General features: G+C 36.3%; 1 protein-coding gene across 1 annotated transcript in view; it reads right to left on the bottom strand.

Annotated features, from left to right (window-relative positions):
• Positions 1–745: 745 nt before the first annotated feature.
• Positions 746–17,483, bottom strand: part of TFAP2D (transcription factor AP-2 delta) — a 56,818-nt gene continuing 40,080 nt past the window's right edge. The window contains exon 8 of the mRNA XM_025383865.1: positions 746–1,144. Coding sequence (XP_025239650.1) covers positions 925–1,144 — 220 coding nt within the window. The 3' untranslated portion in view covers positions 746–924. The remainder of the gene's footprint in view (positions 1,145–17,483) is intronic.

Below are 17,483 nucleotides of genomic sequence, written 5' to 3'. Positions count from 1 at the left end.
AGAAAGATCACTGTTCCTATTCCTATGCTTTTCCAGGCAAAACAATGCCACTGCTTTCCATCAGGAGCCCAACGGAGGCAAAGCTACTCTTTCCTATATCCATCCTGCCCTGACCCACTAAATGCAGTGGGTCTGTTTTCTTGAATTGCTAGGGTGGTGATGTGAAGAGAATGGATAGAAGAGTTCATCTCTTATCCCTTCAGTAATATACTTTTCCAGTATCTTCTTAGCTATTGGGGTGGGGTAAATGGACCTGGGATTGGGTGGGAATATCATAGATACGAGAAAGTTTCCTGGAATTTTTAAATACCACCAAGGCACTGGTAGTTAAGTGGGCGAGGGGTTATCAAAATTTTAGATCTGTTGTCAATTCACAGATTCATAACTGCCCTTTTCAGTTACCCAAACATTTATTAATAGACTGATTTCCAGATTGATCTATTTAGTGGAATGAGGCACTCTTCAGTTAAAGGGAGTTAAGTTGAAAGACTGGAGCTGTAAGTACTGGTGGTGGATTCCAGTTTGGTCATGCTTTCTGATCCCTACCTACATAGTTGGGTAAGAAAGTGCATCAGTTAGATGTGAAAAAGCATGTGCTGCCTCTCCAAAGTCCAGAAGTGCTTAAAAACTGTGGTGTATATAATTCAGACAATAAGTTACGTGCACAAAGGAGTTTATCATAACATAAAATTAAAAGGTGACAATTTCATCACACAGTTACACTGCTGTTTTCCTTTTTTTTTTCTTTTTTTTTTTTGGTTTTGTCCTTTTTTGTTTCATTTTTCATTTCCATTTTTGTTTTTTATGGAGGATTGGGGAAGGGTAGAGATTTGGTCCACTGAAGATTAGTCACCCTCAATGATATATATATTAGAAAAAATATCAGCAGCAAGACTCTCTGGAAATAGATTCTGTTTGATGTAGCTAGTCTGTCTTTTCTGTTTTGCCCTCTTTCACAGCAGCCTCTGAAGTTTTCCGCAGGGGGGCTTTCTCCGAGTTGGCATGTCCTTGGCCAGAATCTGCTGCTCCGCCGTTTTTATGAGTAGTGTGTTTTTCCAAGTAGTTCAGCATTTCACTGAGAACTGTTTGGAAAGTGCTTAGAGCTGCACATATTGCCGGAGTCCCAAAGCCATGAGTGATCAAACTGGAAATGAGAAATGACAGGAAAAAAGAGATGAATGATTTGCAGTATCCTGTGAAATAGCAAATCCCTCCATATAATTCAGAACATTCAATTAAACAGGTATTTATTGTGTTCCTAAATGATGCTAAGCATTGTGGAAGATACAACACAGTTGAAGGTATTGCTCTTGACTACAAAAGAAATATAGGACCCGTTTGGAAGACTTGCCATTAATAGAGTTGATATGCACTAATTATTACCAAGTCTAAATATTCAACACATGACTTGATTCTCTACCTCATTGAGAAGTAGCTAGAAAACACACCTTTAGATTCCATGTGTGGAAACATCTTGCTTTCAAGAATGCCCTATATGGCATAGACTATACATGAAGAAATCATAATTGGCTGAGTGTGCCTCATGGCTAGCTGTCCCTCTGACTTCATTCTCCTTTTCCATAGTAATGCACTTTTATCCAGACATATGGCCATCCAGATGGAGACTACATTTCCAAGCTTCTTTTGCAGTGAGTTTTGGACATAGGACTTAACCTACCCACAATGTAACATAAAGAGAAGTGATACATGCAGTTTCCACTTGCTTAAAAGGGTAGCTATGCCCTATGTAGATAATCACTTAAGTGGCAGGGACAAAACAAGATAGAAGGAAACGATTCATCTCTAGACTCCTAAATGAGAGAGAAATAAAACCCCGTCTTATGTAAGCCACTCAACATTTAGGTCCCGGAAACTAACTAACTAATAACAAAAACTAATAAGCAAATGTAAGGAATGTTATGGCAACCTCAGCATAGGTAGTTCTTCCAACCATGACAAATGTCATCTTTGGTTGAACAAACACATAGCTGTAGATTTATCTTTTTGTGAGCAGAAGCTACCCAGATTGTTCACTTATGTTAACTGTCCTGAAGTGACACTCTGCCAGTTTGCTTCCTATGTCTTGTAATAATATAGAAAAACATCCTTGTCACATAGTATGCCCATGTTATAATATATATACAACATTGTGCATATGTGTATAGTACGGTTAATAAATAAAGCAATTAACTGCTTAAGTCCTAGTTTGTAACTGTTATTAGGACATTAGTAGTTTTTAAATCAGATAGTACCACCCTTCATAATACTTTAGCTACCTATAGTTATCTTTCTTAAGTTACATAATCTTTAACAGCAAAAATAATAATATTTTATAATAATGCAAATGAAGGATTTGGGGTTTAAGGCAGCCTATTAATATGCCTCAGTTGAGGTAATAGTAGGATCCACCATGTGGGGTTGTTGTTTTTATTCGTCTACGCAAAGGGCTCAGGAGGATGCCACTTCTAAATGAAGTCTTCGATAAATGATAGAGATTGTTGGCTGGATATATTTTCTGGGTAGAGGGTAAAATTTCTGCATGTCCCTCCTTATTCCACAGGTTGCTACCATCTTTCTTCCGAATATATTACAAAGTTTTCCCTGTGCCTCCATCATAGTTAACATACATTAAAAAGAAAAAAGGAAATTCCAATCTCTGATTATGTAGGAAACAAGAATGGCCAGTGCTTAAGCAATCATGTACACCAAAGTTTGTAGTGTAAGACATCATCACTGCTCAAGTACTATATCCACACCTCTGCTGCAAGAAATTGCATTGCCAAGCAGGAAAAATAATTTAAGCTGTATTTCTACAATGAGACAACTAGAGGGGAAGTCAAATAATTGGAAATTTATCTGGGATCTTGGACAACAAATGGAATTGTTGGAGTGGTGGAAGAATTAATCATGGTGATGCCCACAAAAAGAACTGGGTAAAGCCAACCATTAATGTCCAGATGTTTGGCCCCAGGCACAAATTGTCTCTTTTCTCATGTTTTATTCCTATTTAGAGCTTCTTTTTTTATTTTCTTCTATATTGGTATGTCCTCTTTGTTGTGACTCACTTCTTCATCTATAGCAGAATATAAAATATTATTTAGTTTCACTGGGTATTATTGAAGTTAATATCTAATTTTTGAGTTCTGAACATATGTCAAGTCCTATTCTAAGTTTTTTAAATCTGTATCACTTCATATAATTCTAGTTACAACACTAAGAACTAGACAATATTATTTCCATTTTACAGACGATCTGAGTCCCAGAGAAGTTAAATAATTGGCCTGAGAAATGGGATATTCTGTACTTATATTCCTCCCAGGCTGAGGGTACATTTTACTCCTCTTCTCTGAGAAATCACATTTTCTTTAGGCAGTTTAACTCAGTTCCTCTGACTTAACTTTGTACTTGGGCAGCCTTTTTGGCTTGTAAAATCAGATGCTTTTTACTCACTTTCCTGTCTAGGAGCAGCGTTTTTAAAATCAAGCACAGGTAGGTAGTTATACATAAATGCTTTTATTATCCACTTTGAGAAAATAGCTGTTTCTATATTTAAAGATTCCTCTTAAGCTGGTATCACTTCCTGACTTTGTTTTTGGCTTTCTTGTTGCAAATATGGATCTGATCATTAGCAGTTTGCATTGTCATCTTTGCCTTGGATTGATAACCAAGTGTACCAAGTCCTCACATTGGCTCTGACTTCAGGCACTTTGTGATTTGGGGGAAGTTATTTAGCCTTGTAAAATGACAGTAGTCTAACAAGAACATCTGCTAGGTTCTTTCCAACTCTAAGCTTCAATTTAAGAGTTTAACATGTTTGGCCGGGCACAGTGGCTCACGCCTGTAATTCCAACACTTTGGGAGGCTGAGGCGGGCAGATAACGAGGTCAGGAGATCGAGACCATCTTGGCTAACATGGTGAAATCCTATCTCTAAAAAAAACACAAAAAATTAGCCGGGAGTTGTGGCAGGCGCCTGTAGCCCCAGCTACTCGGCAGGAGAATGGAGTGAACCTGGGAGGCGGAGGTTGCAGTGAGTCGAGATCGCACCACCTCACTCCAGCCTGGGCAACAGATCGAGACTCCAGCTCAAAAAAAAAAAAAAAAAAAAAAAGAGTATAACATGTTTATGGTGTTCTTAAAATCAAGGACATGGACAGAGGTTACAGAAGTTGAAAAACCACTTCAGGGCTGGGCGCAGTGGTTCATGCCTGTAATCCCAGCACTTTGGGAGGCCAAGGTGGGCAGATCATGAGGTCAGGAGTTCGAGACCAGCCAGATTAACATGGTGAAACCCCGTCTCTACTAAAAATACAAAAAAAAATTAGCCGGGTGTGGTGGCATGCGCCTGTAATCCCAGCTACTCAGGAGAACCTCTTGAACTCAGGTGAGATCATGCCACTGCATTCCAGCCTGGGCAACAGAGCAAGACTTTGTTAAAACAAAACAAAACAAAACAAAAACAAAAAAATCCCACTTCATCAACAAAGAACTCTAAAATCAATTGTAGGATATTCAATATAAAAAAAGTCATCCTGACTTTCATGACCTTAAATGTCATCTTTCAATATGAAAAACATTATGTAAATTTTGTTAATTACCTTAATTTAACATTACCTGCATATTAAAAATATGCATAGCACACTGCACAGAATGATAATAAATGTAAGGCAGAGATTCTTTTCTAGCAGATTTCCGAGAAATTTATGAATCCCAATAATTAAAGTAATCTAATGTACTACAATAATGTAAAAAGAAGTGTGCAATCACAGTATGTTTTAAAAAGTTCTGGGAATATCATGCTATGCTTTTAGCCCCAGTCATTCCAGAAAAATAGGTGTGTATCTCATTCACAGTGACATACAGAAAAGGAGAGGGCTGGGTTCAGTGGCTCATGCCTGTAATCTCAGAGCCTTGGGATACCAACGAGGGAGGATAGTGTAAGCCCAGGAACCTGAGAGTACAGAGAACTATGATTGCACCATTGCACTCTAGCCTGGGCAACAAAGCAAGTCTCTGTCTCAAAAGCACACACAGAAAAAGGAGGGAGGAATAATGTAGAATCTTAAAAAAATTAAAGAAAAATAGAAATAGAAGGTCTGATTTTTGATTCTAGACAGAAAAAAAAAAAAGAAAAAAGACTAAGGTCACCTACAAGGTAACAAACTATAGTCAAATCTTCGAACTCTTTGATAATAGAGATGATTTTCACCTTTGGAAAATATTTTTCAGTTACAGGTTTAATGTTTAAGTTACCCTTGGCATTTGCACATAATTTCATCAGATTACTGACGAGAGCACATTTCACATGCAAATATCACCAGGGTTAAATAGCAGCCGTGATGGTTTGAAATAGGCAGTCAAAATATAGAAGTTATTTTAAATTCTAAATTCTAAAACTCTATCCTCAAAGAGGCCATGGAGATAATTTGCATTGTGTTAGATAAGTCATATCTACGCTACATTTGTAAAAGAATAGTGACTATAGAGAAGTCACAGGTCAGATCAGGTTTCTTAATGTTTCCCAAGTCGCCTTCCTTCACCCTATGTAATCATGTGCCCTATTACCTTATGTTGTAAAGTTTATCTCAAGTGTATTCCTTTTTAATACCCAAACATGACAGTTATTCCTATTTGTGTGTATTGTGTATCCTCCCTCTCTCAGCCAATTGAAATTCCACTCAAAGAAATTCACAATTTCTTTGATGATACTGATGTAAAAGGGATTAGTTTCCTTGTGCCTGGCTTAAGATATTGAAAAACAGCCGTGTTACTTCCAAAGGATAGAAACTTGCCAAAGTGATGAGAGGACTTAAATAAAATCTGGGGAGAAAGAAGTAACAATCCCCAAACAAATGTAAAACTATAGCACAGAGAGAACAATGGGAAGAAAACAGGTGAGGCTAAACTCCCACTCACCAAGTGAGGAAGAGGAATGGGAATAACATTGGTAGCATCAGAGCATAACTGACAATCAAAGTATATCAGATTTTTACTTCAAGTGGTAAATCATGTCCCTCATAATAAAGACCATATATGACAAGCCTACAGCTAACATCATACTCAATAGTAAAACGCTGAAAACTTTTCTCTAAGATCAGGAACAAGAAGACGGTGCCCACTCTTACCACTTTTACTGCTATTTAACATAGTACTGGCAGTCCTAGCCAGAACTACTGGGCAAGAGAAAGAAATAAAAAGCATCCAAATCAGAAAGGAAAAAGTTCAGTTGTTTCTGTTTGCAGATGATATGATTTTAGAAAATCCTAAAGACTCCATGAAAAACTGTTATAATAAATGAATTCAATAAAGTTTCATGATACAAAAATCAGTTGCATTTCTAAGGAGTACCAATGGACTATGTGAAAAAAAGAAATTAAGAAAGCAATCTCATAGTATCAAAAGGAATAAATAGTATCAAAAAGAATAAAATACTTAGGAATAAATTTAACCACAGAGGATTCAAGATCTGTACACTAAAAATTATAAGACACTAATGAAAGAAATTAAAGAAGGCACAAACAAATGGAAAGAGATAACCTGCGTTCATGGATTGGAAGCATTAATTTTTTTAAACGTCCATACTAAAACCAATCTATGGATTAAGTGCAACCCCTACCAAAATTTAAACAGCATTTTCACAGAAATAGGAAAAACAACACTAAAATTCATTGGGAACAACAAAAGACCCTAAATAGACAAACCAATCTTGAGAAACAAAAACAAAGATAAAAATATCATGCTTCTGATTTCAAATTACATTACAAAGCTATAGTAATCAAAACAGTATAGTACTGGCATAAAAACAGACACATAGACCAATGGAACAGAATGAGTCTAGAAATAAGCCCTCATATATGTAGTAAGCTAATCTTTGACAAGATTTTAATGAATACATATGGGGAAACAATGGTCTCTTCAATAAATGATTCTAGAAAAACTGAATAGTCACGTGCCAAAAAATAAAATTGGATCCTTATCTTACACCATACACAGAAATGAACTTAAAATTGATTAAAAACTGAAATGTAATAAAAGACCTAAACTCTAAAGTTCCTAGAATAAAAAATAGGAAAAAATATTTTTGACATTGGTCTGGGCATTATTTTTGGATATGACACAAAAAGCACAGGCAACAAAACCAAAAATAAGTAAATGGGATTCGGTCAAATGAAAAACACTTCTGCACAGTAAAGGTGACAATCACAAAATGAAAAAGCAACCTACAGAATGGGAGAAAATATTAGCAAACCATACATTTGATACAAGAATTAATATCTAAAATATATAAGGAGCTCATGCAATTCAATAGGTAAAAAAACAAATAACCTGATATTAAAAATGGGCTAAGGACACAAACATACATTTTTCCAAAGATGACATACAAATAGATAGTAAGTATATGAAGAGATGCTCAACATCACTAATCATCAGTGATACACAAATTAAAACCACAATGAGATGTCATTTCACATCTGTTAGGATGGCTATTTTCAAAAAGCTGAGAGAGAAGTTGTGGTGAGGGTGTAGATAAAAGGGAACCCTGTACCAACCCTGTTGGTAGAAAAGCAAACAGGTGCAGCCATTATGCAAAACACTATGAAAGTTCCTCAAAAACCTAAACACTAGAATGACAACATGATCCTGCAATCCCTTTTCTGAACTCGGGAGGCAGAGCTTGCAGTGAGCCGAGATTGCACCACAACACTCCAGCCTGGGCAACAGAGCAAGACTCCGTATCCAAAAAAAAAAAAAGAAGTTATCACTGAAATACTGCATGGATTTAGTAAGATATGTAATAAAGTAACTGCATTTCCTTTTACAAATGAGTTATTAGAGCAGTAGCAATATAATTGAATGCAAGATTTCAGCAATGCATCTAACAAAGTCTCCCCACATACTGTATAAAAAGTTGGAGGGGAGGAGGAGGGTAAGCTAGATGACAGCAAAGTAAGGCAAATTCACAGCTGATTGTACAATGACACCCAAAGTGTGGATGTAAGGGCAGTTGTCAACCTTGAAAGATGTCTCTTGTGGAGTGCTGCAAGTCTGTCATTAATCCCACTCTGCTGGACACGTTAATTAACAATGTGATTGAAGCCATCATAGATTTTTAGTTTAATGACTGGTATTAAAATAGAGAGGAAAGTTCCTGCATTGCATAACAGAACCAAAGTTCTGAAAAACCTTAATGTGATAGACAGCTTAATTGGTGGGCCAAAATCAATGATAGGAAATTTAGGGGAGATTAAGGAAAACATGTCTATTTGGGTAAAAAGCAAATTAGTGTTGTAATATACTAAGAAGGAGATGTGACTCAAGGGCTATTCATAGGAAAGAGCTTTACGAAATCAGTAAGTCTAAATTAAAAAGGCAAAGGTCAAAATTTGAGGTTTGGAGCATAGTTAGGCAGACTTAGAGACTACATCTACCTTGGACTATATTCTCATTCATTTTCTCTTTCTTTCTGTCTCTCTCTCTCTGTCTCTAACTAGATTACAGCTCAGTGATTTCATTTTCCTATTACTAATTTCACACTGAGGAGCAGAAAGGCTCTGACAACTTGACTGTGAACAATACCATCACCTGCTGAGAAAATTCAGACTAGTGTAGTTTATGGCACCTGATGTTAGGGAAAATGTAACTTATATTTAACAGTCATCTCCCTAATTTTATTCATGGTTTTAAAAGCTCCTATTTTGCTAGACCTCCCAATTAACATTCTCTAAAGTACCTTTCTTGCAACATAAAGCATCTCCTCAAATTGGCTCAGTTCAGGAAGGAGGTAACTGTTTACTGGATTCAGGGGTGAAGCTCTACTTTTCCGTTTTCCTCTTAAGTGTCAGGTTTCTTCCCTAAGTGTTTACATTTCAATGATTGGAAGAACACCACTGGGTAGAGTAGCCATTTCTAGGGAGATTTTGCACTCGTGTGTGTAGTGTGTTTGTGTGTGTGTGTGTGCGCGCGCATATATGTGTGAAAGAGAGAGAAAGAGTGTGTGTGTACCTGTGGACTTGTATTGGTTTTGCCTTTTTATAAAATGGCATCTTCTTCTTGACCAGTGGCCTTGACCTGAATGTTTCACTGATACAGTCTGTAACTTTTTACATGGAAATGTATTACAACCATTCAAACTGTATTCTCTAATGGTGGGTGTCAAAACTATAGAAATTGAGGCTCAGATATGAAAGAGAAGAGGTAGAATAGAGGGTGGAAGAAAAGAGACTGCTGTTGGAAAGAAAATATATTTTAATTCTTTCTTCTTTTTCCCTGTGTGGTTTTGCTAGTAAGATGGTAGCAACAACCCACTTTTAACTTGGACAGTGTTTATACTTAGAAATTGCTTGACATTAATGACAAGGACCTATCAGAAAATTCCATATAATAGGAATTTCACAAACTTCTATTCGCTCCTTATAATCCCTGGTTAACTGCATTTCTTGCTCATGGTCAAGGCCTTACCTACATTTATCTTTAAAATCTCCAAAGCTTCAGTTCTTACTTAGAATGTAAGCTAGTATAGGATCCTGAATGTTAGAGGAATAAGAGCCATTTTACTTTCTCTAATCTAAGTAAGTATAGTTTACATTTCACTAGCTTAATTGTATGCTAGATAAATACTACAAAGCTGTGTCCATATTTTTCTAATTGTCCTTCAAAAATGCTTTATCTTTAATTGATTTGTCTAAACTAATTTAAATTAGACCACTAAAGCAATTTTCTAAAACATAGCCTGAAGCAACCTTCTATGGAATCCTCTCCTGAATTCTTCCTATCTTGGCAAGAGTTGTGCCTGATATCCAGCACCTTTCTACCTACTAAGCAAACATTGATTCAATATGTGTTATAAAGGAAATTAAAGTCTCTTTAGTATTTGTTGCTGAAGATTAGATCACTCAGTTGTGTCTGCCAGCCATAGATAAATTTTTCTAGCTTTCTTTTGGGGTACAAAAAGCTGGAGGTAATAGACACTATCGTGCTACAAACTAGAAGACTGAAAATCAATAGAAAATAGCCTGCCATCATCATTTAAGTAATTTGACTAAAAGCTAATTTATTTTGTAAAGTTTCAACTTTTTACCTGACAAAGCAAGGAAGCCTTTTTCTCCACTTTTTTTTTTTTTTTTTTTCTTTTTTGGTGTGTGTGAAGGTTGAAATGGTGTTTGGGTTATTATTCCTATTATTTTGTTATACTGCGTCATTCCAATGGGTGTTTGCTATCACTAATCTTTTGATTTCTAGAATAGCATACTGATGTCACTCAGTTCTGCTTTTTGCCCTCTGGGAAGCATGCAAACAGTAAGATTTAAATGCAAGACAAATCTCCTTTTCCTTTCCTCTGAGATTATTCAGTTACTACAGGCTTAGGTCCTAGTACAGTCTATAATCTCACTACAGTGTTAGGTGGCCACCAGATAAGTGCCTTCTACTCATGAGAATAGCCCAGTAGAGAGGGAGTCCGGGGAACAGACCTTCAACAACAACAGCAAAGAATTGTAGGTCTTCTCTGCCCCACCTTACTTCCTCTCACAGTTCTGAGTATTAGACGCTTTATTTCTAAAGCAGCACAACTTCTAAATGTAGGCCATGAAAAGAGACCCTTACATGCTTGAGGATAAGCATGTAACTGAGGCTTATCCTCCAGAACTCAATGGCATCTATTCTTCGTAGCCTAAATGATTCAGAAAACAGAGGAAAGGTGAAACCAGTTGATGGTGCTTATTTTCTACATAGATTATCTTATCTCATGGTTCCAAGTACTTTTACAATGGAATTTAATTAAGATACACAATTAAAGTATCTAGTTCTCTGGTGGTGAAGAATCATTGACATCTACTCATTAAGCAAAGCCTTGACAACACTCCCAAATGTTCTGTGGTTTCTCAGCTGGTGGTTCTCAACCGTGGATGCATATAAGAAATCACTCACAAATCTTATTTCAAAAATAGTAATATATGGACCCCACCCCCAAGACTTTGATTTAATTGGTTTGGGATGAATCCAAAGCATCAGTATTTTTTAAACAACCCTCATTCCATTTAAATGCAGAGAAAAAATTCAGTATGTCTCCTTAGGACCAAGAAATAACGCCTAACTATTATGTCTGCATTCCTCCTTGGGAAAAAGAGGATGATAAACTTCTACAGCATTTCCCACAAGACCTTCTGCAGAATCTTAGTGTTATGTAATGTTAATACATACTCTGAGATTTAAAAACAGTTTTCATGATCAAGTTTTAGAAACTGTGGCTAAGTGTTCCCTCCTTTCAAAAAGGGTTCTGGGAGTCTTTGGTATGCCAATATGTATTGTCATACTTCAAGATAGGTACAATAATTAGGGTTTCTTGAACCAAAAAACCCTTGACCATGAAACACTTTCAGAGAGCATCTCATAGGACTGACTAGTGCACTATGAAACTCAATTTGTGGAAGTATGTTTATGACTACCCTGAATCTCTGTCAGATTGGGAGATGTGTGTTCATCCACTGCCCTAAAGTCACATTCCTTCTGTTCTTCTCAGTCAATTACTTTGAGGTCCCAAAGGGGAATGAATGGGTCTTTGTGACTCCATTTTACCTCAGTACAGCTCAATAGCAAAGCAAGCTAAAATAAAATCATTGCACATACATTAGAAGAGACTACAATTGATTACATCCAAGTCAACTTCTTGAAAGTGATAACATTTGATGTCTCTACCATAATTTTTACATACGAGAATGGAGATTATAGGGATACATTAACCATCTTGTTACATTTCTCCCCATCAGACATATTTTCTATTTGGAATAGAGAAATGAAAATGCTAAGCTTTTTAAAATGGTTTTTATTGAACTGTTGATGTTTTAAGATGAATAAGTTGAGAAAACATAAAAAGAAGATATGAGATGATATAGAAACTCAGCATAAGTAATGATTTAAAATGAATCTGTAAATTAAGAATGGAGTAAAATATTATTGGTCTAGAAAGAACCTTAGAAATCACCCAGCTTAACTGCATTGACTCATGAACATGCAGAGGTCACACAAGTGAAATTCCTATTCTAAATTCACACATCTAGTTGGTAACCAAGTGGAGACTGAGTTAGGTCCCCTGACAATTAATCCTGAGTGCTTCCCACCATGCCATATTGTCTTTTGTCAATTTCTCTTCAGTCCATAGCTCAACAAAGATAGACAATATTTAAATAAAAATTAACCAAAACTCTTCCACAATGTATAAGTTCCCCAAAGTCAGTTATTCACACACGCAGTTATTACAGGGTCATGTTTGCAACTTTTAATTAGAAACAGTTACCTCTGGCTTCTATTGTTTTAACCACTAGTCTCCTATGTGCTAAATCTAAAAATCCATAAAAATGTCATCAAAAGCCCTGTAATTGATGCTTTAATGTATGTTCCTCCTGACAAAGATTCATTGCTTGAGTAAACTTTAGGTAGGTTTCTGAAACTTCTCCTAGTCCCATCTTTGCATTTCCTTGTAAAAATCCAGTTTTAGCAAGGAAGATCTCCCCCAACTCATATCTGCTGACCTTTGCTTTTGAGATTACAGATTTAATTGAAATTTCATTGTTTCTTTTCTCACACTAAAGAATGCTTAGTGAAGAAACTCGCCCACTGTTGATGACCTTCCCAGCCACTTTTCCATCTCAAGAAAATTTTAACAAAATAAAAACAAAAAACAAAAACTATGCACACTTTAGGCTTCTTGGAGAAAACAAAACATGCTCACGCTTGACTAGAGACAAACATCTGCTCTTCAGCATGTTGCCAAGAACAGAGCAATCAGAAAATACCAGTTGAGTTGACAGTAAGGCGTGTCCTATGTGGAACCCTGAAGGAAATGGGAATGAATAACTCTTGAAGAGAAAACTAGGGAAGACATGAGAACTGCCTTTAGAAAGTGGGAGGGAACCAGGATGAAAGTAACTCTGAAAGCCTGCAAGAAGCGGGACATTGGGAAATAGAAGGAAGGCATTTCTAACAGAGTTGTCAGAGATAGAGAGCAGTCTATTATTGAGAGTTTCCAAGCTTGACATGGATAACTTGACAGAGACGTTGGAGAGAAGGTCTAAATGTTGAAGAAGAATAGGAAATGTTAGAGGCCTTCCAACACTGAGAATCATTGAAGAAAATTTAATCACCAGCAAGCACATAGATGTCTGGGACTGCCTATACATTCCTTATTTCCCAAGGCAGTAGTAAGAGGGTATATTTCTAAGAAGGTAGGCTGTCAGGATAATTTATGAGTTAAATAGGAGAATTAAGCACATTGATCATTTTACTTCCCTAGTCCATCATCCAATTAAAACATCATGGCCCTGAGAATGAACCAATGGAGAATATACACAGGACTCAACTGAGATATTATTGTAATCTACATTTATTTACATATATTTATTGCATGCATACTATTCGCTAGGTACTATGGATAAAAAGAAGAAATTTCCTTATTTCCCCAGGTAAATTACCAGTATGCTTAATCTTCTATTGTAGCATCACTCTTGTATATTATAAGCCTATATATATCTATATAGAATAATTATATCTATATTCTACATATATAGAATAATTATATATTCTCTCTCTCTCTCTCTATATATATATATATATATATATATATATAATTATTCTCCATTTTAGAAGTTCTAAAGAATGGGATAATCCTCTAGTCATCTTTTCACTACCTGCCATTAACATAGTAGGAACAATAAATAATAATTCTACTAGAAGTAACAGAAACAACAAAATTTCAGCCTCCCAAGGTACATGCTGATAAAAAAAGTTTCCTCATTTTGTCAACAGGGTGTCTTCCCTGAACTGAGCCTTCAAGATAGTCTAACTTCTTTTTTTTTTTTTTTGAGATGGAGTCTTGCTCTGTCGCCCGGGCTGGAGTGCAGTGGCATGATCTCAACTCACTGCAAGCACCACCTCCTGGGTTCACGCTATTCTCCTGCCTCAGCCTCCCAAGTAGCTGGGACTACAGGCGCCCGCCACCACGCCCGGCTAATTTTTTGTATTTGTAGTAGAGACGGGATTTCACTGTGGTCTCGATCTCCTGACCTCGTGATCCACCCATCTCGGCCTCCCAAAGTGCTGGGATTACAGTCGTGAGCCACCACGCCTGGCAAGATAGTCTAATATCTTATTACATTGTCAAATGTGCTTTTGCTTGACTTCAGATTCAAGGAGATTATGAGAACATAAGAGACAAAGAGGGGAAAATTTTAAGATTTCCTGAAATCTCAAAGAGGGAAACTCCTAACATTTCAAAAAATTAGGACTCTGGGTTTCCATCTGAGCTGAGGCTACTCTGACCATGAAACCCCATGCCACCTTGGTCTAATTGCCACCACTATTCCCAGGAACTGTAAGTCTATGGGGTCTTCCACAGATGTCAATCAAATCTTTTCCCCCTTCTCGTTTGTGTTGTGGTGTCTGCTGTGCTCTCTACAACAATACACACTGTTGATGGTACTCAGTAAATTATAAATAATGAATAAGCCTGCCTTCTGTCATTTTGATGGAAACAAGAAGCTCTCCAGGCTGTGAATTGTGAGAAGGGTCACTACTATGCATACGGCTTCCCAGAACACACTGATATGTCAACTGCCGTGGAAAACTAGAAGTAGTTATCTGTGTTTTGTCTGGACATATTAAATCTGCTGAAAGTATGCCACAGTTCTCAAGGCACCAAATTGGCCAACCTCTAAGGTATATTTTTAAGTGGTCTGCATTGGGAAGGAGGTTTAACTAAATAAAATAGTAACACAAGTGATGTTATTAATTAGAGTATTCTCTATGCCTATCCAATTACACTCCCTCTTAATTTCTTTCCCAGCCAGCATTCAGTAAAAGACGGTGGAAAATCGTACTCTGACAATTGTCTGCTTTCAAAGTCAGATGTGATATGTCTCCTTTGTAATTCATCTTTCTCTTGAGCTTATGGTTCTATCGAAATTACAGTTGTCACTGTCAGCAGAAAATTTTAAAAGGGACACACTCGGCCCGGTACAGTTGCTCACACGCCTGTAATCCAGCACTTTAGGAGCCTGAGGTGGGCAGATTGCTTGAGCCTACGAAGTCGAAACCAACCTGGGCAACATGATGAAACTATCTCTATAAAAAATACAAAACAATAGCCAAGCATGGTCGCACATGCCTGTAGTCTCAAGAATCACCTGAGCCCAGGAAGTCTAGGGTGCAGTGAGACATGATTGAGCCACTGCACTCCAACCTGGGTAACAGAGTGAGACCCTGTCTCACAAATAATAAAATAAAACAAAAATTAAAAAGACACGCTGTATGCTAACACATGTTTACCCAGATTATTAGTAGAATCATCAATGTAGAATGTTTTTATTTTTAATTTTAAAATTTTTGATAGAGATGGAGTCTCTTCCTGTTGCACAGCCTGGTCTTGAAGTCTTGGCCTCAAGTGATCCTTCCACCTCGGGCTCCCAATAGAATGTTTTTAATATGTTAAGTATACAATACAAAACTTGATAGAATTCTCAGTGACACTTTAAAAGTGAACTGGAGTTTTTCTTCTCCCAAAGCGGGGGAAAAGAGCTTATAGTTACAGAATATCCTAGAACTGTGGTTCTTAAACCTGCCTAAAAATCAGAATCAACTTCAGAGTTTTAAAAATAACAGATACCTGAGTTCAGCCCTAGAACTACTGAATCAAATCTTTAAATATTAAGTATGTCCTCCAATCCTTGAGTTTTTTTTTTTTTTTTTTACAGTTTCAAGAGCAATTCTGATATAAAGCCAAGTTTAAGAAATACACTTGTAAAGTGCAGAGTTTATTTCAAGGCTAAGCAACAAGCTGACTTTTGCTATCCTATTGTTAACATATTCTGTTGATGCCTTTTAAAATAAATGTGCAGTAAAGAAATTACACACATTTAAATTCAGTCTACATCAGGAACCTTCACTTTGGGTTTCAATTGGAAATGCCAATCATGTATCTTTTGTTTAAAATGATAAAATTTAAGACACGCAAAAGAATGAAGTTGGACCCTTACCTTACAACATAAACAAAAATTAACTCAAAATGAATCAAAGACCGAAACAAGACATACAACTGTAAAACTGTTAGAAGAAAAAATACAGGAAAGCTTTACTGCATTGTATTCGACAAAGATTTCCTGGATTTGACACCGAGAGCACAGGCAACAAAGGTAAAAATAAACAAATTAAACTACATCAAAATTTAAAACTGTGCACCAGAGACACCATCAATAGACTAACAAAGAAATGTACAGAACGAACAAAGTATTTGCAAATTATACATCTAAGAAGAGGTTACTATCTAGAATATATAAAAACCTCCAGCTTAATAAAAAAAGTAACCTGGTCAAAAAGTGGGCAAAGGACTTAAGCATTTCTTCAGAGATGATATAGAAATGGCTAACAAGCATATGAAAAGATGTTCAACATCACTAATCATTAGAGAAATGCAAATCAACAATGAAATATCACCTCACACCCATTAGGATGGCTACTATTTGGTGAAGAGATGGAGAAATAGAAACCTTGTACATTATCTGTGAAAATGTAAAGTGATGTAGCTGCTATGGAAAATGCTAGAATAGGTCCTCAAAAAATGACAAATAAAATTTCCATATCATCCAGCAATTTCCTTTCTGGGTGTGTATCCAAAAGAACTGAAAGCAGGACTATGAAGAGGTATTTTCACACCCATTTTCTTGGCAGCACTAGTCATGATAGTCAAGAAGTGAAGCAACCTAATTGCCATCAGTGAATGAATGGATAAACAAAATGTGGCATATATAGGCACATACACACTTACACACACACACACACACACACACACACACACACAGAAATGCTGTGCATCCTGAAAAGGAAAAAAAAATTGACACATGCTACGACATGAATGAACCTGGAAGACCTTATGCTAAGTGAAATAAGTCAGTGCAAAAAGGCAAATACTGTATGATTCCTCTTATATGAGATGTCTAGGGTAGTTAAATCCACAGAAACACAAAATAGAATGGTAGTTGACAGAGGCTGGGGAGAGGAGAAGATGGGAAGTTGTTTAATGGGTACAGAGGCAGTTTTACAAAATAAAAAAGTTGTGGAGATTGGTAATACAACAATGAAAATATGTTTGACACTATTGAATTGGTTAGAAATGGTTAAGATGGTAAATTTTCTGTTATGTGTTTTTAATCACAGTTTAAGAAAAAGACATAGTAGGAAATTTGCTATAAAGAAATCTTTGGTTATGTGATTTGTATCATCCTACTACTTTTGTTATAAAATCAGAAGATTTTATCTAAATAAATAATTTTGACTATAATTAAAGAAAAATAAAAATTCTTGCAAACATTTAAAAGGCATAATAAATAGGAAATCATAATTTTCAAATATTCAAAATATTCAATATATAAATAATACCAACATATTATAGATGATACTATCGTAAGTAAATATGTAGTGTTAGAAAGTTTTAAGATA

This window comes from Theropithecus gelada, chromosome 4 (assembly GCF_003255815.1).
Source record: "Theropithecus gelada isolate Dixy chromosome 4, Tgel_1.0, whole genome shotgun sequence".
Classification (NCBI taxonomy): Eukaryota; Metazoa; Chordata; class Mammalia; order Primates; family Cercopithecidae; genus Theropithecus; species Theropithecus gelada.
Note: the sequence above shows the minus strand (reverse complement) of the source record. Positions and strands in the feature narration are given on the sequence as shown.